Genomic DNA, 24,648 nt, shown 5'->3' with positions numbered 1-24,648 from the left:
CCTCTTGGGTTGCGTTTGCATCTCTCTGCTCCCCCCTCTCTCTCTCTGCTCCCCCTCTCTCTCTCTGCCTCTCTCTCCTCTCTCCTCTCTCCGCTCCCTCCTCTCTCTGCTCTGCGTCGGCCCTCTCTCTCTGCTCCCCCTCTCTCTCTCTGCTCCCCCCCTCTCTCTCTGCTCCCCCTTCTCTCTGCTCCCCCTCTCTCTCTCTCTCCTGCTCCCCCCCTCTCTCTCTGCTCCCTCTCTCTCTCTGCTCCCCCTCTCTCTCTCTGCTCCCCCTCTCTCTCTCTGCTCCCCCTCCTCTCTCTCCTGCTCCCCCCTCTCTCTCTCTGCTCCCCTCTCCCTCTCTCTTCTCTGCTCCCCCCTCTCTCTCTGCCCCCCCCTCTCTCTCTCTGCTTCCCCCTCTCTCTCTCTGCTCCCCCCCCTCTCTCTCTCTGCTCCCCCTCTCTCTCTCTGCTCCCCCCCTCTCTCTCTGCTCCCCCCCTCTCTCTCTCTGCCCCCTCTCTCTCTCTGCTCTCCCCTCTCTCTCTCTCTCTCTCTCTCTGCTCCCCCTCTCTCTCTCTGCTCCCCCCTCTCTCTCTCTGCTCCCCCCCTCTCTCTCTCTCTGCTCCCCCCTCTCTCTCTCTGCTCCCCCCCCTCTCTCTCTCTCTCTCTCTCCCCCTCTCTCTCTCTCTCCTCCTCTCCCCCTCTCTCTCTCTCTCCTCTCTCCCCTCTCTCTCTCTCTTCCTCCTCTCTCTCTCTCTCTCTGCTCCCCCCCTCTCTCTCTGCTTCCCCTCTCTCTCTGCTCCCCCTCTCTCTCTCTCTCTCCTCTGCTCCCCCCCCTCTCTCTCTCTGCTCCTCCCCCTCTCTCTCTCTGCTCCCCCCTCTCTCTCTCTGCTCCCCCTCTCTCTCTCTCTGCTCCCCCCTCTCTCTCTCTGCTCCCCCCCTCTCTCTCTCTGCTCCCCCCTCTCTCTCTCTGCTCCCCCTCTCTCTCTGCTCCCCCCCTCTCTCTCTGCTCCCCCCCTTCTCTCTCTCCTGCTCCCCCCTCTCTCTCTGCTCCCCCCTCTCTCTCACTCTGCTTCCCCTCTCTCTTTCTGCTCCACCCTCTCTCTGCTCCCACCCCTCTCTGCTCCTCCCCTCTCTGCTCCCCCCTCTCTGCTCCCCCCCTCTCTCTGCTCCCCCCTCTCTCTGCTCCCCCCTCTCTCTTCTCCCCCCCTCTCCCCTCTCTCTGCTCCCCCCTCTCTCTGTTCCCCCCTCTCTCTGTTTCCCCCTCTCTCTGCTCCCCCCCCTCTCTCTGCTCCCCCCTCTCTCTGCTCCCCCCTCTCTCTGCCCCCTCTCTCTGCTCCCCCCTCTCTCTGCTCCCCCCTCTCTCTGCTCCCCCCTCTCTCTGCTCCCCCTCTCTCTGCTCCCCCCTCTCTCTGCTCCCCCCCTCTCTCTGCTCCCCCCTCACTCTGCTCCCCCCTCACTCTGCTCCCCCCTCTCTCTGCTTCCCCTCTCTCTCTGCTCCCCCCTCTCTGCCCCCCCTCTCTCTGCTCCCCCCCTCTCTCTGCTCCCCCCCTCTCTCTGCTCCCCCCTCTCTCTGCTCCCCCCTCTCTCTGCTCCCCCCCTCTCTCTGCTCCCCCCTCTCTCTGCTCCCCCCCTCTCTCTGCTCCCCCTCTCTCTGCTCCCCCCCTCTCTCTGCTCCCCCCTCTCTCTGCTCCCCCCCCTCTCTCTGCTCCCCCCTCTCTCTGCTCCCCCCCCTCTCTCTGCTCCCCCCCCCTCTCTCTGCTCCCCCCCTCTCTCTGCTCCCCCCTTTCTCTGCTCCCCCCTCTCTCTGCTCCCCCCCCTCTCTCTCTCTGCCCCCTCTCTCTCTCTCTGCCTCTCTGCCCCCTCTCTCTCTCTCTCTCTCTCTGCCCCCCTCTCTCTCTGCCTCTCTGCCCCTCTCTCTCTGCCCTCTCTCTCTCTCTCTGCCTCTCTCTCTGCCCCCCTCTCTCTCTGCCTCTCTGCCCCTCTCTCTGCCTCTCTGCCCCTCTCTCTCTCTCTCTCTCTCTCTCTCTGCCTCTCGCTCTCTCTGCCTCTCGCTCTCTCTGCCCCCCCTCTCTCTCTCTGCCTCTCTCTCTCTCTCTCTCTCTGCCTCTCTGCCTCTCTGCCTCTCTGCCTCTCTGCCTCTCTGCCTCTCGCTCTCTCTGCCTCTCTGCCTCTCTCTCTCTTTCTCTCTGCCTCTCTCTCTCTTTCTCTCTGGCCCTCCTATCTGGCCCTCCTATCTGCCCCTCTCTTCTCTGCCTCTTTCTGCCCCTATTCGCGCACACAGCGATGCGCAGAGCGGGTGCTGATATCCGTCCCGCTCCTGTTCTTGTCTCGTAGTGAAGCAGGTTGTGTGCGGCGGAGAAGTTTAGCTGTGGAGGCTCCAGCAGTAAGTGCATTCCCGCGTCCTGAAGTGTGACGGAGAGCGAGACTGCGAGAGCGGAGTGGACGAGATCGGCTGCACCACGGGTAAGCCTCACCCTGGGTCAACCCGCTGCAACATATTGCTTCACTCTCCATTATATCAGAACTTCTATACATCTTGTATCTTTATCCCAACCACATTTAACCATTTCGTTGCTTTCTGATCACACGCCCCATTGTCACTCTTCTGTTTTCTACCGTCCCTCTGCATCCTGATCATTGTAGGTTTGGAATTGCTTCAGTGTATTTCGCTCTGTGAGTTACAAACCCCCAGTGACCTCTGTGTATTGTATATTCTGTGATATTTGGTTTATTGATTCTTGTAGTTCAGCTTTGAGAGCCTTAAATGTGCTGAGCTTTACACGTTAGGAAACAGCTCAATATACTGGATATAATTAAGTGGAACTGAACCTTTAAACACACAGAGCAGGGGTGGCCAACTCCTGTCCTCAAGGATCACCCACCGGTCAGGTTGTAAGGATATCCCTGCTTCAGCATAGGTGGATCAATCCGTCGAAGATTGAGCCACCTGTGCTGAAGCAGGGATATCCCGAATACCTGGCCTTTTGGTGGCCCTTGTGAACAGGATCTGGCCACTCCTGTCCTAGAGCAAATGCTCCAATTCAGTTTTTTCTCTGTTCATTTCTGACAATCTTCATCAGTAGAAGCGACTACAAGTCTCCATACACAGCCTACACCCTGACACGTTGAGACGTCACCTCTCGTTGTATAGTGATCACAGAAAAAGATCCATTGAAGATTATATACCAAAGAATCTTATGCATTTATTAAACTGACAAACTATTCAGCTAAACAGAAGAAGAGCAAAACGAGAGCCCCATGGTGTCAGTGCCCAGATTGTGTCACTATAACACACACGCCGGTTGTATAAATCCCAATTTGTTTGGAACACTGGGTCACTTTGCTAGCGGACGGGGCAATAACACATGCAGCTTTCCACTGGTAGTCAGGGGGTTAACTGGCAGAGGTACAATGATTTCCTAAGGGTGACTGTGCAGACCCCTGGCAGGTTGTGTTGCTAAGATCACTTATCCTGCAACGGCCTATCTCTGTTTAATATACATCACAAACTCGGCTCCTGCATATTTCAGACTGGACAGCCAGACAGCGCTTTATGTGCGCTGGCCACAGGTGAGAGATATCACATAGCAGGGTACAGTAACGGAAGTTATCAGGGACAGGATCAGACAGTCCTGCGTTTATATGTAATGTAGGGTATTTTTTATTTATAAAAAACAAAACAGATTTACAAACATATCAATACAAAAGCAACAAACTTAAATTAAAATATACAATTTTTTCAGAATATTTACACTGTATACAGAAAATATTTCCACACTTATATCTGAACCCCCGCCCATCTTCTCTCCCAGGACTTCGTATCCCACCTGACTCTCTCCCCCTGCTTTATTTTCTTTATCTGCTCTATAACCTGTTCCACTGCACAGGTTACAGGCACAAGAACCTTTTCTGTGGAGAGAAGACTGCGGGTGATCCACAACCTATATTTCACAAGTGCATTGATTAACACCACTGTGCTACCGCTGTAACCCTGCAAGTGATCCCTAAACACACCGTACACTATCTCACAATAGTTTTGACCCTTTAAATCTGGCATTCGTAATGAGGCGGCCATGCCTTCCCACATCTCCACTGCGTAGGGGCACTCCAGGGGGAGGTGCTCCATCGTCTCCAGGATCCCAGCACAGGAACCTCGGGGGCAGTTCCTGTCCGCTATGTTTTTATATTTTAAATTTGCTCTTACATAAAGACGCCATGGAAAGTCAACCAGATGGTATCCTGAACCCCAAGAGGGATTCTTGGGTCTAATAGATTCTGTAAGGCCTCTTTCTGGTCCTCTATATCACAGTGTTTCAGATCTAATTGTGAGACACATATTCTGCTCAATACTACCCAGTACAATTTTTTCCTGGGAACAGAAGTAATTTCCAGAGCAGTTATTTTACATATATTTAAGAATTTGTACATAATCCTCATATATTCTGGCATATATACATCTTTTACAATAATTCTTTTAACAGGTTTGCCATCTAGCCAGTTTTTAAGGGGGGGGGGACCCACTTCCTAACATATATATGCCAAAACTGGTCATCTCTGTTGAGAAAATTCTGCAAATTAAAACACACAAAAATGAGAGAAAAAAATAATACAGGGTTCACCATTCCCAAACCGCCTTTCTCTCTCGGTAAATAAGTAATGTCTCGCTTTAACACATTCAAACGATTTCCCCAGAGCAATTGAAAAAAAGGCTATATAAAGTCACAGTAATTTCCGTAGGGGGAGGAAATACAAAACTTAAATACACAAAAATAGGTATCAAAAAGATCTTAATCATTTTAACTTTTTCTCTAAAAGAGAATTTCCACTTCTTCCACCGTTCTACCTTTACCTTACAGATGTTCAGTTTCTCCTTCCAGTTGTGAACACCAGAATTCTCTTTTCCAAAATAAATCCCTAAAACTTTAAAAGAGGCATTGTCTATCTGAATATCCTCAGGTAGACTAAAGGGGGTTTCCTCTTTTCCTAACCAGCAGGCCACAGACTTATCCTGATTCACCAGGGAGTTGGAAACATTTGAGTATTTATTTATTTCCTGGTTAATACCTTCAAATGAACTTTTTGAGGCAACATAAATACAAACGTCGTCTGCATATGCCTGGCACTTAACTCGCCCCTCGTGTTGGGAACCCTCACAGGGTACGGCTTCAATGTGACTGTTCTGCTCCAGGTGTCTTAAAAAGGGGTCTATGGAGAAGATGTATAATAGGGGGCTCAGCGGGCAGCCCTGTCTAACACCCGACTTTATGGGAAAAGATTCCCCTACCCAGCCATTAATGACCGGTCTTCCATAAGCTCCTTCATACAGCAGAGCCAGTTTCTCCACAAAAGTATCTGGAAAACCATATCTTTCCAGAGTTTTAAAAAGATAGTCATGATCCACCCTATCGAAGGCTTTGGCCTGATCAAGATTTAACAGGTACCCCGACAGACCTCCATTCCTGCCCATCTCAAACATCTCCCTGATGTTAATTAAGTTATTAGTGATGTTCCTTCCCTTAATGGCACAGGATTGGGAAAGCGTTATCACCTTCTCAGCGATGTTACTCATCCGATTTATAAGGATCTTCGCTAAGATTTTATAATCATTGTTTAGTAAGGCTATTGGTCGCCAACTTTTTAATTCTTTCGGATCCCCTTTCTTATATAATAAAGTTAACAGGGATTCACGCTGAGAGTGAGAGAGACCTATCCCTCCCAGAGAAGCATTATAAACGTTTGCCAATATTTCAGCTAAAACCTCACGGAAAACTTTATAAAATTCAGCAGTGATTCCATCTGACTCGGGGGTTTTGTTACCTGAGAGGGTCTTAATTGCGTTAGACACGTCCCTTGCTGTGATTGGGGAGTCTAAGCCTATCAGGTCATCCTCAGAAACTGATGGGACGTTAATAGATCCCAGATAATTGCCCATTTCTACAGGATCAATAGTTTTTTTGCTAAAAAAAACTCTGCATAGTATTCAGAGACAACGTTAAGCATCTCATCTTTGCTAGTTACACACATACCCTGTGCATCTTTTAGGCCACATATAACCTTCTTTTTAGTTCTGGTTTTACAATTTTCAAAGGGATCTGGAGAATAAATCCCGCAGCCACCAAAATCCTTCTCGTTTGTTAAAGAGGATAACCGTTCATATTGTAATAACCTCATACTTTCCTTAACAAACCTATACTGCTCAGAATTCACTTCTTGACCATTCTGCATTCTCGTATATAATTGCAGCAATTTAGAACGGAGGGCCAAATATTTATTGTACCTCGCCTGGTTTGTTAGACCTGAGGTTTTCTTAAAAAAAATCTTTTAATGTCTTTTTTAGTGACCTCCCACCAATGCACTATATTGGGATACAGAACGTGTGTGGATACACAGTCCTTGAAGAACTGTAGGAAACTTTCTCTTACAGTCTCCTCCTGTAACATGGAGGAGTTCAGCTTCCAAACACTGCGACCTAGAATCACAGAGGAATCTAAGTGTAGGGTTATCTGTAGAATAGCATGGTCAGAATATTCTACAGGTGATAATCTGCAGCTGGCAGTATTTACATTGCTCCTAACATATAACCTGTCTATTCTGGTTTTTCTCTCCCCACATACATATGTGTATCCTGGAGTATTTGGGTTGTGAAATCTATAAACATCACTTAAATTAGCCTGTTTACACATATCATTTAGGAACACTATATCATATTCCAATACTTCTCTACCGCTGCCACGGTCTAGATTCGAGGTCACACAATTAAAATCACCCCCTAGAACGAGACATTTGGATGTAAATAGAAAAGGTTTAACCAAACCAAACAAATCCCTTCTTTGTTTTTTGTTTGGTAGCTATACACATTAATTCATCTGTGCTTGACATTCTGGAATGACACATCTAGGATAAGACATCGGCCTGGGCTCAAGTCAATCACTTTTTCACACGGGAAGTCATATCCCTTGAATAGAAACCCCACCCCATCACACAGGTCAGGGCCGTAGGACCAAAAAGATGCACCGCTTGTCCATTCCGCGGAAACTGCCGAAATTTCCCTAAGGGAAGAGAGTGGTTTCCTGCAGGAATAAAATGTCAAAGTCTAGGTCCTTGAAAGCGTTATATGCCAGCGATCGTCTCTTCCTGGTTTTTATGGAGTTAACATTTAAAGACCCTACTTTTAGAGGGGTGAGGGAGGGAGGCGTCATTCTGAGTTGATGTTGTTACACTCCACATGTCTTCTATTTGTGCTTTTTTTTCTCTTTCGTTCTCCCTTTGCCAGGCAATGACCCTCTTTTGTTGGAAGGTGGCCTCATCTCCACGTCCTGTGAAGCTATAGTTTTATCACTTTTACTGTCCGTCTTTGGGGTAACGGTTGTACCTATGACAGTGGATCCTGCGGGTTGTTCCACCTTCATCCTGTTGATGTTTTGAGGAGATGGTTCCTCCTGGGAATTCCTCGTTGCTTCTGCATCTGGGGCTTCGTGGATACTCGGTTTCTCTTTTTCCTGCTGTTCCTCTTCTTCCTGATCTTCCACCCTATCAGCCCAGGATTTTTGTAGTGGCTGAAACATGTTCCGTATCTTTAGGCGGTCAATCACTGCAGTAAGGTAATTTTTTTGAATTCTTGGACAAGCTCAACTGCACGAGGGTTGTCCTTACTTGCTGGCTTTGCAGCTATGGGAGTTTTCTTCCGGGACTTCTGAACCTTCCATGTGGATCCTCCTGCTTCCTCATCAGCCACTGCTTCTAGATTTTCTGGAGCAGGGAGTGCCTTCTGGCTTTGTTCTTTTGTGCTTTCAAGGGGCATCTCCATCTCACGCCTCCCCTGGTGCACTAGTCCCTCTTGGGAGTCTTTGTTCTGTGCGGTCTGAGAAGAGGGGGGATTACTTCTGGTGTCCTCTCTTTCTACTGTGATTTGACTGCGGATTTCCTTTAAAACCTCCTCAATCGGACGCAAACCCATGGTGTCCCTCCTCTCTGCAGCTGGCCTCTGTGCCTCGGAGTACAGGTCTTTGTCCACCTCTGTTGTAGGGTGCTGCAGAACATACTCCTGTGCTTGATTGTGTTGGGCATGGGGACACACATTGTATGAATGCCCACTTCTTGAGCATAAGTTGCACAAAATGTTGTTCTTACATTCATTTCGGTGGTGCCCCAAATCTTTGCATAGGCTGCATCTGAACTTGTTACACCCTGATGAAAAGTGTGACCTGGATCCACACTTAAAGCAACATTTGACCTGCCCACGGTAGAAACACCTTCCTCTTTCATTTCCAATGTATAGGAAGTTTGGTAAGTGTGTCACAGTGTTGTCTGCACACACCAGTTTCACCTCAAACTGATATCCTCCATTCCAGTATTCACCATTGTAGAGTTTCCTTGGTCCTTTGAGTATGTCACACTGGCGCTTCAGCCAGAACTCAATGTCAGCCACTGGGATAGATTCGTGGTCAAAGATAATATTCACTATCACAGTCTCAGGCTTAGATATCGCTGTGGCCTCAAAAGACTTCCAGTCAGGACTGCTACTCACTGCTTTGTATCTCTCCCAGAATTTCTCAAAGTGGGTGGAGGTCTTAAAACTGATATCGTAGAATGGTGAATAAGGGCCATGCAGGAGGGCGTAAATATCCTCTGGGTCAAAGCGCAAAGATTTCTTTATTAGTGTATTCCCCACATAATCAAAACCTGGATCTTTCTCTCTTGGTCCCAGAAATGTCAGTCTCACCACATTCCTTCTTCTTAAAGGGTTTCTTATGGGAATAGTGGGAAAGAATCTCAAACCTTTCAGTGATTTCCATGCGTTTTGCTGTGAATCACTGGGTTTTGCTGTTTCTGTATTTTCCTGGCAGTCTGAGCCCCCAGCAGCTAAATCCAGACTATCAGTGCTGATTGCAGGCACCAGGTACAGCTGATTTTCCTCTCTCAGTGAGGTTTCCCCTCTCTGGCAATCTGACTCCCCTGCAGCCTCTGTGTGTGTCTCAGCAGCTGAGAGCTGTTCCAGGTTAGCAGTGCTGGTTTCAGGTACCTGTGTAATCTGTGTATCTGTCAGGGCGTTAACCCTTTCTGGCTCACAGTTTAGCTCCATTGCCTCTTCAGAGTTTATTGCAATGGTCTCTGAGTGAGTAGAAAGTTTCTCAGGGTCTCTTTCCATTATTTCTGCCTCCGCTGCTGTCTGCAATGTACCTGTGTTTGCCTCCTGACTGACTCCTGCTGCAGTCCCCTCATGTAGGAGGCTATCAGCCTCAGTTTCCATGTGCTGAGGACTCTCAGCCTCAGTTTCCATGTGCTGAGGACTCTCAGCCTCAGTTTCCATGTGCTGAGGACTCTCAGCCTCTCTTCCCTTGGCACATTCAGCCTCAGCATTGGGTTTGGGCACTTTGCTAAAAGGCTTGTTTGTCTGCCTGCAATCTCTTGCCGCCCACCTCCTCTTTTCCAGCTCAGCCTCTCTTTTCTTTTTGCCTTCAGTTATAACATTACTTTGCTGCTGGGATTTGTATGTTACTTTCCCCGGACAGAACCAGCACCTTCCCTGTTCCCTGTGTCTCTTCCTCCATTCCTTCCTGCTCAGCAATCTCTTTCTCTCTTGTCTTTTCTCTCTGAATTCTCCTCAATTCTCTTTCCGTTTGCAAAAGGTCCTCAGTGTCAGTAACATCCAGGCCACAGCCCCTGGGATTCCCAGGTTCACCTGTCCCAGCACCACCACCCCCTCCTGGGTCTGAGGCCATGCTGAGCCCCTAGTGGGAGCTCAAACAGACACAGCCTCTCTCTGCAAGGGTGACCTCCTGACTGCAGAGTATCAGGGACAGGATCAGACAGTCCTGCGTTTATATGTAATGTAGGGTGACCTCCTGACTGCAGAGTATGAGGGACAGGATCAGACAGTCCTGCGTTTATATGTAATGTAGGGTGACCTCCTGACTGCAGAGTATGAGGGACAGGATCAGACAGTCCTGCGTTTATATGTAATGTAGGGTGACCTCCTGACTGCAGAGTATCAGGGACAGCCCTATTTTAGTTTGTGGGATTTAAATCATGTGTATTAATGCCAATTTTTTGAGGATTTGTACAGTATATACAGTATGCATCTCTGTATATACATATACTGTATGTAGATCTGTATGCACGTGTGTGTGCCTGTGTATTGGTGCGTGTATCTGTGTATATGCGTGTGTGTATGCGTGTGTATCTGTGTATATGCGTGTGTGTATGCGTGTGTATCTGTGTATATGCGTGTGTGTATGCGTGTGTATCTGTGTATATGCGTGTGTGTATGCGTGTGTATCTGTGTATATGCGTGTGTGTATGCGTGTGTATCTGTGTATATGCGTGTGTGTATGCGTGTGTATCTGTGTATATGCGTGTATATATGTGTGTGTATCTGGGCACGCACACGGCTTTGTTTGGGGGCACGGTTAGAGTTGCCGCGTCCCTCCTCCGCCTGTCGTCTCCATGGCTTCTCCATCGTGGTTCCCATAGTTACAGCTACCGATAAAGGACGGGCTCCACACGTGTCTCTTTGTCTGCCGACAGATTAAATGACAATGGCCGGGGTCACATGATATGTGTCCCAAGGTTACAGTCGCTGTACTCTGCTTAACCCCTTAGCTTCCAGCGGTTAATGTATACACACACACACGTCCACACATGTATACAGTACGCACACTGCATACGCGCAGCGCACACTGCATACGCGCAGCGCACACTGCATACGCGCACACTGCATACGCGCAGCGCACACTGCATACGCGCACACTGCATACGCGCAGCGCACACTGCATACGCGCAGCGCACACTGCATACGCGCACACAGCATACGCGCAGCGCACACTGCATACGCGCAGCGCACACTGCATACGCGCAGCGCACACTGCATACGCGCAGCGCACACTGCATACGCGCAGCGCACACTGCATACGCGCACACTGCATACGCGCACACTGCATACGCGCACACAGCATACGCGCAGCGCACACAGCATACGCACAGCGCACACTGCATACGCGCAGCGCACACTGCATACGCGCACACAGCATACGCGCAGCGCACACTGCATATGCGCAGCGCACACTGCATACGCGCAGCGCACACTGCATACGCGCAGCGCACACTGCATACGCGCAGCGCACACTGCATACGCGCACACAGCATACGCGCAGCGCACACTGCATACGCGCAGCGCACACTGCATACGCGCAGCGCACACAGCATACGCGCAGCGCACACAGCATACGCGCAGCGCACACAGCATACGCGCAGCGCACACTGCATACGCGCAGCGCACACTGCATACGCGCAGCGCACACTGCATACGCGCAGCGCACACTGCATACGCGCAGCGCACACTGCATACGCGCAGCGCACACTGCATACGCGCAGCGCACACTGCATACGCGCAGCGCACACTGCATACGCGCAGCGCACACTGCACACGCGCAGCGCACACTGCACACGCGCAGCGCACACTGCATACGCGCAGCGCACACTGCATACGCGCAGCGCACACTGCATACGCGCAGCGCACACTGCACACTGCACAAGCACTGCGCGCACTGCGCACACTGCACAAGCACTGCGCACACTGCGCACACTGCACAAGCACTGCGCACACTGCGCACACTGCGCACACTGCACACACTGCACACACTGCGCACACTGCACAGCGCACACTGCACAGCGCACAGCGCACACTGCACAGCGCACACTGCACAGCGCACACTGCACAGCGCACAGCGCACAGCGCACAGCGCACACTGCACAGCGCACACTGCACAGCGCACACTGCACAGCGCACACTGCACAGCGCACGCACTGCGCACAGCGCACGCACTGCGCACAGCGCACACTGCATACGCACAGCGCACACTACACACGCATATGTATATATATATATATATATATATATATATATATATATATATATATATATATATTCATACACACACGTATTACACATATACACATATTATATATGTATATATACACACACAATGTATTCATAGGGCAGCACTGCAAAGCTGAGGGTAATCCAGTCACGATCATGTCTGTCGCGCTGGTCAGCAGGTGGGGGGTATTCCAGCCCTGTCCTGATTTGAGTCTCACTGATCCCTCCAGTGGCTGCTTGTGGTTTTGCAGTGACTGTACATTGGTAACTATAATTGGCACAAACTTCTTTCTCCCTGCTGAAGAGGCAGCAGTTTTTTCTTGTAGTGTGGGGTCATATTTGGGTCCTATGTCCGAAGACTTGGAACATCTATTGTGTCTATAAAGGTGACATTCTGCCGAAATACCTGACAAAACCCAGGAATGGGGAGAACTCCTCTTAAAAAAATCAAGCGGTCATTGAATCGTATGTATTGTATTGTATGTCTTTATTTATATAGCGCCATTAATGTACATAGCGCTTCACAGCAGTAATACACGGGGTAATCATATAAATAACAAATAATATAAATAACAGATCATGGGAATAAGTGCTTCAGACAAACGTAATATTAAGGAAGAGGAGTCCCTGCCCCGTGGAGCTTACAATCTAATTGGTATGTAGGAGGAATGTACAGAGACAGTAGGAGGGCATTTTGGTAAGTGCCAAGCTTTATGTATCATGTGTCTAGTAATATCTACGGTGCTAGTCATATGCTTCGTTAAGCAACTGTGTCTTAAGGTGGGTCTTAAAGGTGGATAGAGAGGATGCTAGTCGGGTATTGAGGGGAAGGGCATTCCAGAGGTGTGGGGCAGTCTCCGCCTTCCGTTACTCAGTAGTGGGCGTGCAGCTTGAGCTCTGCTGCCAGCCTGGGTGAAATTATCGTGGATAGACAGCGTAGCCTCCAACCGGGACCGGTATGGAGGGGATAGTTTCAAGTACTGAGGTATATACAGTAGTTACATTGTCAGGAAGGGTCGATGTGGGAATGTGCCGTTTTTTTTTTTTACGACTGCCTTGTTTCTCTCATGTGCTGTAAACATTATTTAACAATTGAATATATAAAGTTATTACCCCGGTATTGTTACATTGATTTGAGTTTTTTCTTGCGCTCCTTTCTTTTATATGTTGTGCAGTTCGTTCTTCACTAGGCTTTAGATGCACCAACTCGTGTTGTCTGAGAGTTCTGAACATATTTGGTTCTACTCTCTGCGGTGGACTTCTCTATTTCAAGGGTTTCTCTCTCACTCTTCCTCTATAGGTAACTGGAGAGATTTGTGGTAGGAAGGATGAGTTCAATTCAGCAGATCTGACATCTTGATCCCTGGCAAAGAGTGATCTGGTCAGGTTATAATAAAGATTCTCGCGCTTCTTCTGTCCTCCGTCATTTGTCCCGTACGACTCCTGCGTCATTTTTCTAAGATCCTTTTACTCCGCTCGCTTCCTTCTCTGACCGATCTGAGATGACCTCCTGTGATCCGGCAGAGAGACCTTACATATGCCTTGTCTTCTGATGACCAGTTTGTGGGGAGTTCTGAGAAGAGTTTGCTTGATAAAGGTCTCAGTGCACCAGAAAGGAAACGCTGCAAGTCAAGATAGATGACTCGAGTATTCACTGTCATGCCCCATGGGATCAGGACCCACGACCTCTGCTGCAGGGCAGCAGGTCTAGCAGGGAGCTAAAGCAGCCGATGGATAATCCGTCACGTGGACACTCCCCCCTGACTTCCTTTAAAAGCTGATCACTTCCACTTTCTGGTTGCCAGATCAATGTGCATCAAGCCTAGGCTAGCAGAGCATCTATCTGTCTTGGTTGCTCGTTGCTAGACCGTATACCTGCCTGACTACGTGTTGCTTCCTGCCTGCCCTGACCCCAACCTGATTATATTGTTATCTTGCTTGCCACATGCCCAGACCTTGGCTGCCCTTCACCAACTTTGTGGCACTCCGCCTGTCCTGACCTCCGGGCTCCGTCCAGTTTCGCCTACTCCAGCCTTCTGCTTCCGATCGTGGAGCCCACTTTCATTGGTGCCTTACACACTGTTGATTTTATATTCCCTTTTCTTCCCAATTTAGTACGCCAACAAAAAAGATGGAGGCACACTGGTATAGTTTGCAAAGATTTGCTAAAGTTTACTTCATGCTCAAGCAGACAAAGATATAACGTTTCGGGGACACAGATAACTCGCTCCCTCAGATAACTCTGACAAAGCGCACCCACACGCGAAACGCGCTGGAGGTCTCTCACACACTCGTGTGATACCATGTTGCTCATAGTTCATTAAAAGATACTTTTTTCACCATTTGAGCGCTCCAGCCTCCGTCATTTCAGTTCCCATACTGGTCCCTCACCAGACACCACTTCCTGCATCGTTCCTGGGCTGATAGCACGCGATTCACGGACCATCGTTCAACAAGTCGTGAGCAAATAATATTTACAAATTCATAGACTTGATTATATTATACGGAGTTTAACTCCAGCGGAGAGCTATCACACCGCCTACGCGGGAGCACGCATACTCCGTTCCCACAGAGCCTGCGGTCATACTGGCGGGAGCTATACATGTGTCTCTCCATTACAAAGGAGTAACATTTACTGTCTTTTGAATACAGTACATCAGCAGTCCGTTTGTGTGATATATTCCACAGAAGTTTTCATGTTGAACGTTAGATCTCAACTATCAACATATACTTTCAAATATGAATAGACATGGGCTGTTTATTGTCACACTTTGAGCATTGCTTGGGGAACACGTGTGTCCCATTTTTTCCTCCCTCCGATAATGCCGTCTGTGTTATTCATTACTTTGGGAAATCTCTTCCTGTGCAACTTGAATGTGGTCCATTGTGTTGTGCTGTATCCACTGCGAATCCCGCTCGTTCTCTAAGCCGGGCAAAGTCCAGGGTCGGTTGCAGCGGATTAGTGAGTATCTTCTTAAAAAATCTTGTGATTAGAAGTAGACTGATCTGTAGTTCTTAATGTATTTATCTCCATTATGATGTATGAGGCCCGCTATGGCATTGCTCCTCTGTTATGTCATTTCCCTATTCTTGAAGCCGCATGTAAAGAGCTTTGCACGGATTCTCTCTACTTTTTCCCAAGCTTCTTCCAAGATTTCAGTTGCAACTCCATCTTCCCCGGGAGCCTTCCGATTCGTCATGGATTTTATTGCCTTTGCCACTTCTGGAAGGACGCATGGTATATAATTGGTGGCTTCTTCTCGCTCTGTCTACTTTCTTTTTCTTTATTGTCCTATGTTGTCTGTGAGAAGTCCTCAACTCTTTATAAGTGCACAGTCTTTAATTGTTGAGTTGTTGTCTTGTTTGAGTGCAATGATTTGCAATTACAAGTCACTGCTTTATCTTCATTAAAATGTTATCTTCAATAGTCGGCACCGTATGGTAGTTAAATTGAACAGCTCTGTACATTCAATTTTTATTCTTGTCTTGTGATTGCTTAATTTCTTGTTTCTTCGGTAACGGCTTTATCTGATCAGATGTTTTTTTTTCTTTTATCCTGTTTTTTGTTAGCGATTCCTTTCGTTTTCTTTCTGTGCTTTCAACTACAATCTTACAAAATATAAGTTTCTCAAAATTGTTTGTTATAGTGTCTCAATGCATTTCGAGCACGCTGAAGCAAATTTTCAGCTCTAGCTGAAATGCCCTGCTGTTATTTTTTTGATGTTCGTGATGTTGGTTATGTTTGTCGTCTTTTTAATTAACTAATTTTTTTTTTTTTTAAATCTTTGCATTAAGGTGTAATTTGCAGCGAACCAATCAGTAATCACTTCTTGTGCCAAACTGTTGTCTTCAATCACGTTTCTCTTTAGCTACGATGTATTTCCTAATTCCATTGAGTTCATTCCATTCTGCAACAGACTTCTTCATTACTTGTCGAAGGTGCAGCTGCAAATCTTGGCTGCAGTTTTGCATCTCCCCAGCATTCCTTCTCATGTGAAGGAGATAAAGAAACAGTCTGTTTTCTGCCAGACATTTAAGGTCGGAAGTGGCGTGATCAATTTGAGTCCACCCCAGCAGTAGTGTGACCTGGTACAGCCTAATTTGGGTTGTGATTGATGCCCCAGCAAGCTGTCTGATAAGAATTCAAAGTGATTTCTGGATGGTTGTAATCCTGAGGAATGCAGGTTTGTGTGCACGTGGAGAGGTAACTTATTAGGCCCGTTATATGCATGTCTGTGCGAACGCTCGTGCACGTGACGCACACTTTTCGTGTGTACTGTCCGTGCTGCTGTGAGCGACAGACTTGGAAGGTGTGTGCGTGTGTATATTACAAATTTAAAAAAAGACATTCTGTGAGAAGAAATCATTTATTAATATTGTGCAACTTCATACACACGTGAACCAAAGTGATTTGAAACAGCGCTAAAACACCAATAATAGTGACACAAGTGAGTGAAGAATATAAACAAAGTGTATATAGTGAATTGTAAGGCGAACCAAAAATAATTCTCAACCTTCCAGGGAATATGTACAGATTCCCTTCAAGAATATGTAGGTCCAGGGTAGGAAGGGAGCGATGGTCTCAGGAACACCCCAAGAAAAAAGAACACAAAATAATGGTGCAGTAAAATAACACAAAGTTGGTGTAATTGAATCTTGGCTCTGTATAGATGCCTACTTACAGCAGGTCAGTGTTCAAACAGCATTGATCTACACAGCAGGTAGTGGGTCAGGACAACAGATGACAATTTACCCAGCAGTGAAAGGGACTCAGACAAATGATGGTACAGGATACATTCCACAGGTAGTTAGTTATTCATGGAAAACAAGGGGAGACCATGGTATAGATCGAAAATAAAATGTATAAGTTAAAAAGACATATAGAAATCGTACTCACAATAAGTACATGGAATATGTACACATAAGGTTTTTCTTGAGGCAGTAGAGTGCCGGAACGCTAGCTGCTTCACCTCCCCGTGACTCCTGTTGGACCGCGATGGATAGCGTCTGACGTCACATCCGGTGAGGGACTGATGACTTCCGTTCAGGTAACCAGGGAAGCGGGCAGCAGGGCAACACAGCAACTTTGGCGCCTTCAGTTCAGGAGCAGCTGTACAGACTTTTGGACGGCTCTACGGGGAGGTGAAGCAGCTAGCGTTCCAATTGTTCCAGCACTCTACTACCTCAAGAAAAACCTTATGTGTACATATTCCATGTACTTATTGTGAGTACGATTCCTATATGTCTCTTTAACTTATAAATTTTATTTTCGACCTATACCATGGTCTCCCCTTGTTTTCCATGAATAACTAACTACCTGTGGAATGTATCCTGTACCATCATTTGTCTGAGTCCCTTTCACTGCTGGGCAAATTCTCATCTGCTGTCCTGACCCACTACCTGCTGTGTAGATCAATGCTGTTTGAACACTGACCTGCTGTAAGTAGGCATCTATACAGAGCCAAGATTCAATTACACCAACTTTGTGTTATTTTACTGCACCATTATTTTGTGTTCTTTTTTCTTGGGGTGTTCCTGAGACCATCGCTCCCTTCCTACCCTGGACCTACAACTTCATACACACATACATACATACATACACACACATACACACACACATACACTCACACACACACACACACACACATACATACACACATACACACATACACACACATACACACACACATACACACACACATACACACACACATACACACACACATACACACACACACACACACATACACACACACACACACACACACACACACACACATAGACACACACACACACATAGACACACACACACTGCAGACACTGAGCGGTAGCGGCGCGAATACTTACTTTTTGGAGTCTTCCCCCCGATCCACGCTCACTGCCGTGCGCGCGCAGCCCTAGCATACAATGGCTGGCTAACCACAGCCAACTATAAGTGCCGCGCGCGCATCCACTATATTACGGGCCTTATACTATTGTTCTAACTCTTTGTAGTGTTGGTATTGGAAGCCAGAGGTGTAAATGCTGCCCCTTGGTATACTGCCACGAGCACATACTTGTTTTATATTTCATTTCATTTACTGCTGACTTTTGATACTTGGTTGTTGCATGAGAATAAACTTTGAAGAAAACTTTGGAACAGCAGCAGTTGGATTGGTTCTTCAGAGTGATCCTGTTTACAACAGAATGCATACAAACTTTGCAGGAACCAATCTGATAAAACGCTAAAAATAATATAAACATACTTGGTATTAAAAAGCACCGACTGTTGAAAAAAGTGGGTGATCAATAAAGTAATGGATAAAATAAAGCTAAACAACGGTAATGCAGTAGCGTTGCAAATAAAAGCTGCCAAATCAATATGTTCATTTAGGCCGTAGGGATGTAGAGTTTTTAATTTAAGTATCCAGAATGTTTTGGTTTGTCCAAGGTTCTTTAATCTGTAACCTACTCTACTGTCGGTGAAAACCACTTCTACACCTGTGATGGAAAGCCCTCTGGGATTATTCTGATGGGTACCGTTTAAATGCGTTGATAGCGAGTGTTCGATATCTCTCTATGTTCACAGAATGGAATGTGCAGTGCGCTCTTCGTTCTCCCTACATAGAGTGCCCCTGTAAGACACACTATCAAATAAACAACGTAAGAACATTCACAGATGGGGAAATGTTTGATAGAGTAAACATCCCTGTAGTGTAAAACTATTTGTTCACTATCCCTATAGTCAACACACTTGCACCCGACCATGTTTTTACACCCAGCATGGATAGTCTAATGGACTTCCTTTTATACATCACCATTGGGTGTTCGGGTTGGTGTTTATCCCTCCTTGGGATGCCCCAGTACGAAGAAAGGATTTTGAGAATAGCCCCATTTATACCATCCATTCCCCGACCACTTTTAAAGTTAGGGGCCTTCCCCTTGAGAAGCCTTTTTCATTTGCAATGACCTATTTAGGGAATCCGCTGCTACTTTGGGTTATAATTTCTTTCAATAAATGTATTCTTCATAAATGGAATTGCTCAATTAAATCAGCCTTTCTAGGGCCGTTTCTGTTCCTAACGACTCTCCCTTTCCACCGGTTTTATGCCATTCCACCACGAGACAGGCACATTAAGCCTACAATCCCAGCCAGCACAGATCGCTCCTTTATTATCCTTTTTCTTCAAGCCGTTTCCAGGCAACACCCAAGTATGACCGTAATGATTGTATCTAGGCCTACTCTCACTCCCCCTTTTGGTCTTGTGCAAAGATGTTGATACCCTCATGAAAATGGAGCAATGGGGACATAATACTAGACTGGGGCGGTCTGTGTGATGTCCCTTTGCCATACTTTCTAAACAACCTGTCACAATACTCCTGTTTTATAAACGGCAAGGCTCCAAATAGACCATTAGTGCCAGTACAACACATTCATTAACTCGACATCATGTAGACCACTGCGTTCGGTTCTGGACAGGAGGACGTACCTGAATTAGTGTGTAAATAAGGACTTATAAAATGATGCATGATTTACAGTGTTAGACTTATCAGGAAAGACTAAAGGACCTTAGTATGTGCAGCTTGGAGGAGAGAAAGGAGAGGGTGATATGAGAGAAATGTTCACATGTATAAAGGGTTAATATGTGCAGCTTTGGGGGAGAGGGAGATATGAGAGGAACTTTCACATGTATAAAGGGTTAATATGTGCAGCCTGGGGGAGAAGGGATATGAGAGAACCTTTCACATATATAAAGGGTTAATACAGTATGTGCAGCCTGGGGGAGAGAGGGGATATGAGAGAACCTTTCACGTGTATAAAGGGTTAATATGTGCAGCCTGGGGGGGGGGGGGGAGAGGGGATATGAGAGAACCTTTCACATATATAAAGGGTTAATATGTGCAGCCTGGGGGGAGGGGGATATGAGAGAACCTTTCACATGTATAAAGGGTTAATATGTGAAGCCTGGGGGGGAGGGGGATATGAGAGAACCTTTCACATATATAAAGGGTTAATATGTGCAGCCTGAGGGGGAGGGGGATATGAGAGAACCTTTCACATATATAAAGGGTTAATATGTGCAGTCATTCTCTGAGGCTGGCAGGCAAAGGGGTGGTGGATTTGTGGAATAGCCACCCAACATAGGTGGTAGGGGCTAATACAGTAAGGTAATTCAAAAATGCTTGAAATTGACATACAGCTAAATCCCAAATATAAAAGGAAGTCTGGGATCACACAGGGTCTGAGGTTTTACAGGAGATAGGAAAATGGGCAGTCTGTGGGCCAAGTGGTTCTTATCTGCCCAGCGGCGGATTTCCCGATCCGCCGCCCCATGGCACATAACTTGTGCCGCCTCCTACGTGCTGCCGCCCTCCATCTTCGAAATTGCAGCGTCAAATGACGCTGCGGACGTCACCAACTCAACGTCCCAAAGAGCTTACAATCTAGGATCGGCTCAGTGTGTACAGGCACTGAGAACAATGACACTGGGAATTGAACCAGGTTCCCCTGCTTCCAGTGTCTGCGCCCTGTGACCTTGGGCATTTGCATCACTTTATCTCCCTGTGCCTCAGGCACCAAAAATATAGATTATACGGTCTTCTGAGCAGGGACGGTGTCTGTAGTAATCCTATTTGCTGCGTCCCGTGCGTTATACTGTAATTGTGACGCGCTTTGTGCCATTGGGAGAAAAGCGCTATATGAAATAGTTCCGAAGTGGTAAATAGGGAGAACGTAGAGAGACAGTAGGAGGGTAAATTCTGGTAAATGCGCCTGAAAGGGGTCAAGGTAAATGTATAGTGCCAGTCAACGGAGCTACCCATATGCTTCGTTAAAGAGGTAGGTTTTAATTTGGCACCTTTAAGGTGCAGTGGTTAAGAAGAAAAAAAAGGGTGCTAGTCAGATATTGAGGGGAAGGACTTCCCAGAGGTGTGGGGCAGTGAGAGAGGGCTTTAGATACAAAAGGGGTAGACCGAAAACATCCTTGAGCAAAACGCAAGAGTTGGGACGGTGTGTAATGAGGACTGAGATGTAAGGAGGGGCAGGTGAGTGTATACAGTAGCCTTAAGTGAGGAGGAGAATTTTGTGAATAATACGGGATTTGATAGGAAGCCAGGGGAAAGGGATTTCAGCAGGAGAGACACTGAGATAGATTTAGGAGAGAGTAAAGTGATTCTAGCGGCAGTGTTTAGGATAGATTGAAGGGAGAGACGGGTGAGAGGCAGGAAGGCCAGACAGCAGGAGGTTACAATAGTCGAGATGGGAGAGAATGAGGGCCTGGGTCAGAGTTTTAGCAGTAGAAGGACAGGGGAAAGGGCGAATCTTTGCAATGTTACGGAGGGAAAAAACAACAGGTTTTAGCTACATTGTTAATGTGAGGGAGGAGTCAAACGTGACCCATAGGCAGCATGCTTGTGATAATGCTGCCAACAGTAATGTGGCAGTAGGGCCGGGCTTGGGAGGAAGTATGAGGAGCTCCATCTTTGACATGTTAAGTTTGAGTCTGTTGAGGGCCATTTAGAAACTTTGGTCTGTACAGCAGGTGTAAGGTCAGGGGTTGAAAGGTCAATTTGTGTGTCATCAGCATAGAGGTGATATTTGAACCGCAGAGATGTGATGTCACCTAGAGAGTGTGTGAGAAGAGGTCCCAGAACAGACCCCTTGGGTACACCCACAGAGAGATCGACAGAGGAGGAGGGTTTGACAAACGAGACACAAAGTGCGATGGAGAGGTAAGAGGAAGTCCAGGATAGAGCTCAGTTACGGATACCAAGTATATGGGGAATGTGACGAAGAGGGTGGTCCACAGTGTCCAAGGCTGTAGCGAAGTAGAGTAATATGAACAGTGTGTAATGACCTTTGTCCTTGGCAGTATGGAGGGCCTTAGTTATTTTGGTGGGGTCTGTTTCAGTGGAGTGAGCAGTGCGGAAGCCAGATTGTAGAGGATCTAGGAGAGCATAGGAGGTGAGAAAATGGAACAAGGCGTTGAAGGAGTTTAGAGGGAGATAGGGCGATAATTAGAGACAAAGATGGGGTCAAGCTTGCTGGAAGGCTGGAGGAAAGTTAGGAAGAAGTGTGAAATGTGAGGATACAGAGGAGATGTCTTGACGAATGGAATCCACCTTGGTCTTGAAATAGTCAATAAAGTCCTCTGGTGACATGAAGGAAGAAAAACGGGTAACAGACGGCGGTCTTAGTAGAGCGTCAAATACAGAGAAGATGCGGCATGGCTTAGACTTCTGAGTGTTGATTAGCAAAATAAAGTGGGTTTGTTTAGCCAGAGAGAGGGCAGAGTTGATACATTTTTAGTGAAGGAAGTCTGCGAGAGTGTGAGATTTTCTCCAGAGGCGTTCACAGGAACTTAACATTACTTCTCTCCTGTAACCTTGACATTCCTGAAAGCTGCCAAACCCTCTGCTCAAATTGCAATGTAGATCTTTTGTTTGGCTTTCCCATGTACGTACAGAAGCATTTAATCTTCCTTCGTATCAATGAATTCCCCCCCAGTACATAAATAATACATGGCACATATACATCTACCTGATGAGTTATTAGGCCTAATAAATAAAAATACCACTTGTGAGCACATTCACATGTTTGCAACCCTGCATTTCACTATCTTGGCATACAATGCTTCCATTGCTACTAGGGATTCTGGGAAATGACATGCAAATGAGCACACCGTTTTACTCACCATACCGTATTAATGTTTAGGTATAATAAGTAATAATCAGGCTGGGTGGATGAAGGACCGGTCCTGTCTAAACTAACCTGATCATGTTCGCCACGGAAGTGCTGAGATTTTACCATTAGTGGGACATGCCTTTGATCTTGCAGAAGTAGTGATAGGGACTTAACTTCCTTTGTGTCAGTATTCTGTATGAGGATTGTCACAGTGTCACCTCCCCTTACAGTCTGCTCCTCCAGCGAGTTCCAGTGCAGTAACAAGTCCTGCATCGCTGCTATCTTTGTGTGCGACGGTGACAATAACTGCGGTGACGGCAGCGACGAGCGAGACTGCTCCCCGGTCACCTGCAGACTGGGCGAGTTCCGCTGCGGGAACAGAGCCTGCATCTCGGAGAAGTGGGTGTGCGATGGGCAGCCGGACTGTGACGACCAGTCGGACGAGTCCGAGGGGCGCTGCGGCCTGAAGAACCAGCCTCAGGCTGTGACGCTGTGCGGGGCGCAAGAGTTCAGGTGCGGCAACGGAAAGTGTGTCCACCTGAACTGGAGATGTGACGGTGACGAGGACTGCAAGGACAAGTCCGATGAGCAGGACTGCCGTGAGTAGCACCGGAAATTACACCTCGGGCAGCCACACCAGGCTCCGGCCTGCCGACCTCACGGGCAGTGGTGTGTGTCAGCAACCGAGAACTGTGATTGGCTAATGCTGCTGTCCGATACACTGCCCCTTTCCTGGGAATGCTAAGTGCCCCACTGGGTGTACTGTATGAAGTATTTCTCTGGGTATATTAAATGGTCGGTTTCCTCTCTCCTCCCCAGCCCTTGTGACGTGCCGGCCGGATGAGTTTCAGTGTGGTGACGCGTCCTGCGTGCACGGCATGAAGCAGTGTGACGGTGTCCGTGACTGTCCTGACAGCAGTGATGAGGCCGGCTGTCTGAGTGGTAAGTTCTTGTACTGAACTAGGGGGTAGTGGATGCACAGAACAGCCTCCCAGGGGAAAGGAGGGTGAAACACATTGATGGAATTACACATGATGTGACTGGCATGGGGGGGGGTGGGGGGTAGGAGTGGCTTGGAGATGAAGGTCTCATGATTGCACCCACTCTGAGTAGTTTGTAGCTTGGTACGTGGTATTAACGCTTCACCTTTGGCTTCTCTCAAGCAGCGGAATCCATCTGTGACGGAGCCGGGAAGTTCCTGTGCAACAGCGGGGAGTGTATCCACAGCGACAGGGTGTGCGACACACACAGGGACTGCAGGGACTGGTCTGATGAGCCCCTGACAGAGTGCGGTGAGATGCTCTGTGATCCCCCCCTCCCCCTGTGTGATCCCTCTCCCCCTCCCCCTGTGTGATCTCGCCTCCTCCCCCTGTGTGATCTTGCCTCCTCCCCCTGTGTGATCTTGCCTCCTCCCCCTGTGTGATCTCGTCTCCCCCTCCCCCTGTGTGATCTCGCCTCCTCCCCCTATGTGATCTCGCCTCCTCCCCCTGTGTGATCTCGTCTCCCCCCCCCCCCTGTGTGATCTCCCCGCCTCCCCCTGTGGGTTTCCCCCCTCCCCTCTGTAATCTCAATACCTACCCCTGTGTGATCTAATCTCCTCCTGTGTGATCCCCCCTACCCCCTGTGTGATCCCCCCTACCCCCTGTGTGATCCCCCCTACCCCCTGTGTGATCCCCTCTACCCTCTGTGTAATCTCACTTCCTCCCCCTGTGTGATCTCACCTCCTCCCCCTGTGTGAACTCACCTCCTCCCCCTGTGTGATCTCACTTCCTCCCTCTGTGTGATCTCACTTCCTCCCCCGGTGTGATCTCACTTCCTCCCCCTGTGTGATCTCACCTCCTCCCCCTGTGTGATCTCACCTCCTCCCCCTGTGTGATCTCACCTCCTCCCCCTGTGTGATCTCACCTCCTCCCCCTGGGTGATCCCACCTCCTCCCCCTGGGTGATCTCACCTCCTCCCCCTGGGTGATCTCACCTCCTCCCCCTGGGTGATCTCACCTCCTCCCCCTGGGTGATCTCACCTCCTCCCCCTGTGTGATCTCACCTCCTCCCCCTGTGTGATCTCACCTCCTCCCCCTGTGTGATCTCACCTCCTCCCCCTGTGTGATCTCACCTCCTCCCCGTGT

General features: G+C 48.0%; 1 protein-coding gene across 1 annotated transcript in view; it reads left to right on the top strand.

Moving 5' to 3' along the window:
- The window catches only part of LRP8 (LDL receptor related protein 8), a 70,948-nt gene that overhangs the window by 19,335 nt on the left and 26,965 nt on the right, over positions 1 to 24,648 (top strand). The window contains 5 exon segments of the mRNA XM_075615472.1: positions 2,322 to 2,383; positions 2,386 to 2,445; positions 22,754 to 23,122; positions 23,343 to 23,465; positions 23,687 to 23,815. Coding sequence (XP_075471587.1) covers positions 2,322 to 2,383; positions 2,386 to 2,445; positions 22,754 to 23,122; positions 23,343 to 23,465; positions 23,687 to 23,815 — 743 coding nt within the window.

Source organism: Ascaphus truei, chromosome 10 (genome assembly GCF_040206685.1).
Source record: "Ascaphus truei isolate aAscTru1 chromosome 10, aAscTru1.hap1, whole genome shotgun sequence".
NCBI lineage: Eukaryota > Metazoa > Chordata > Amphibia > Anura > Ascaphidae > Ascaphus > Ascaphus truei.
Note: the sequence above shows the minus strand (reverse complement) of the source record. Positions and strands in the feature narration are given on the sequence as shown.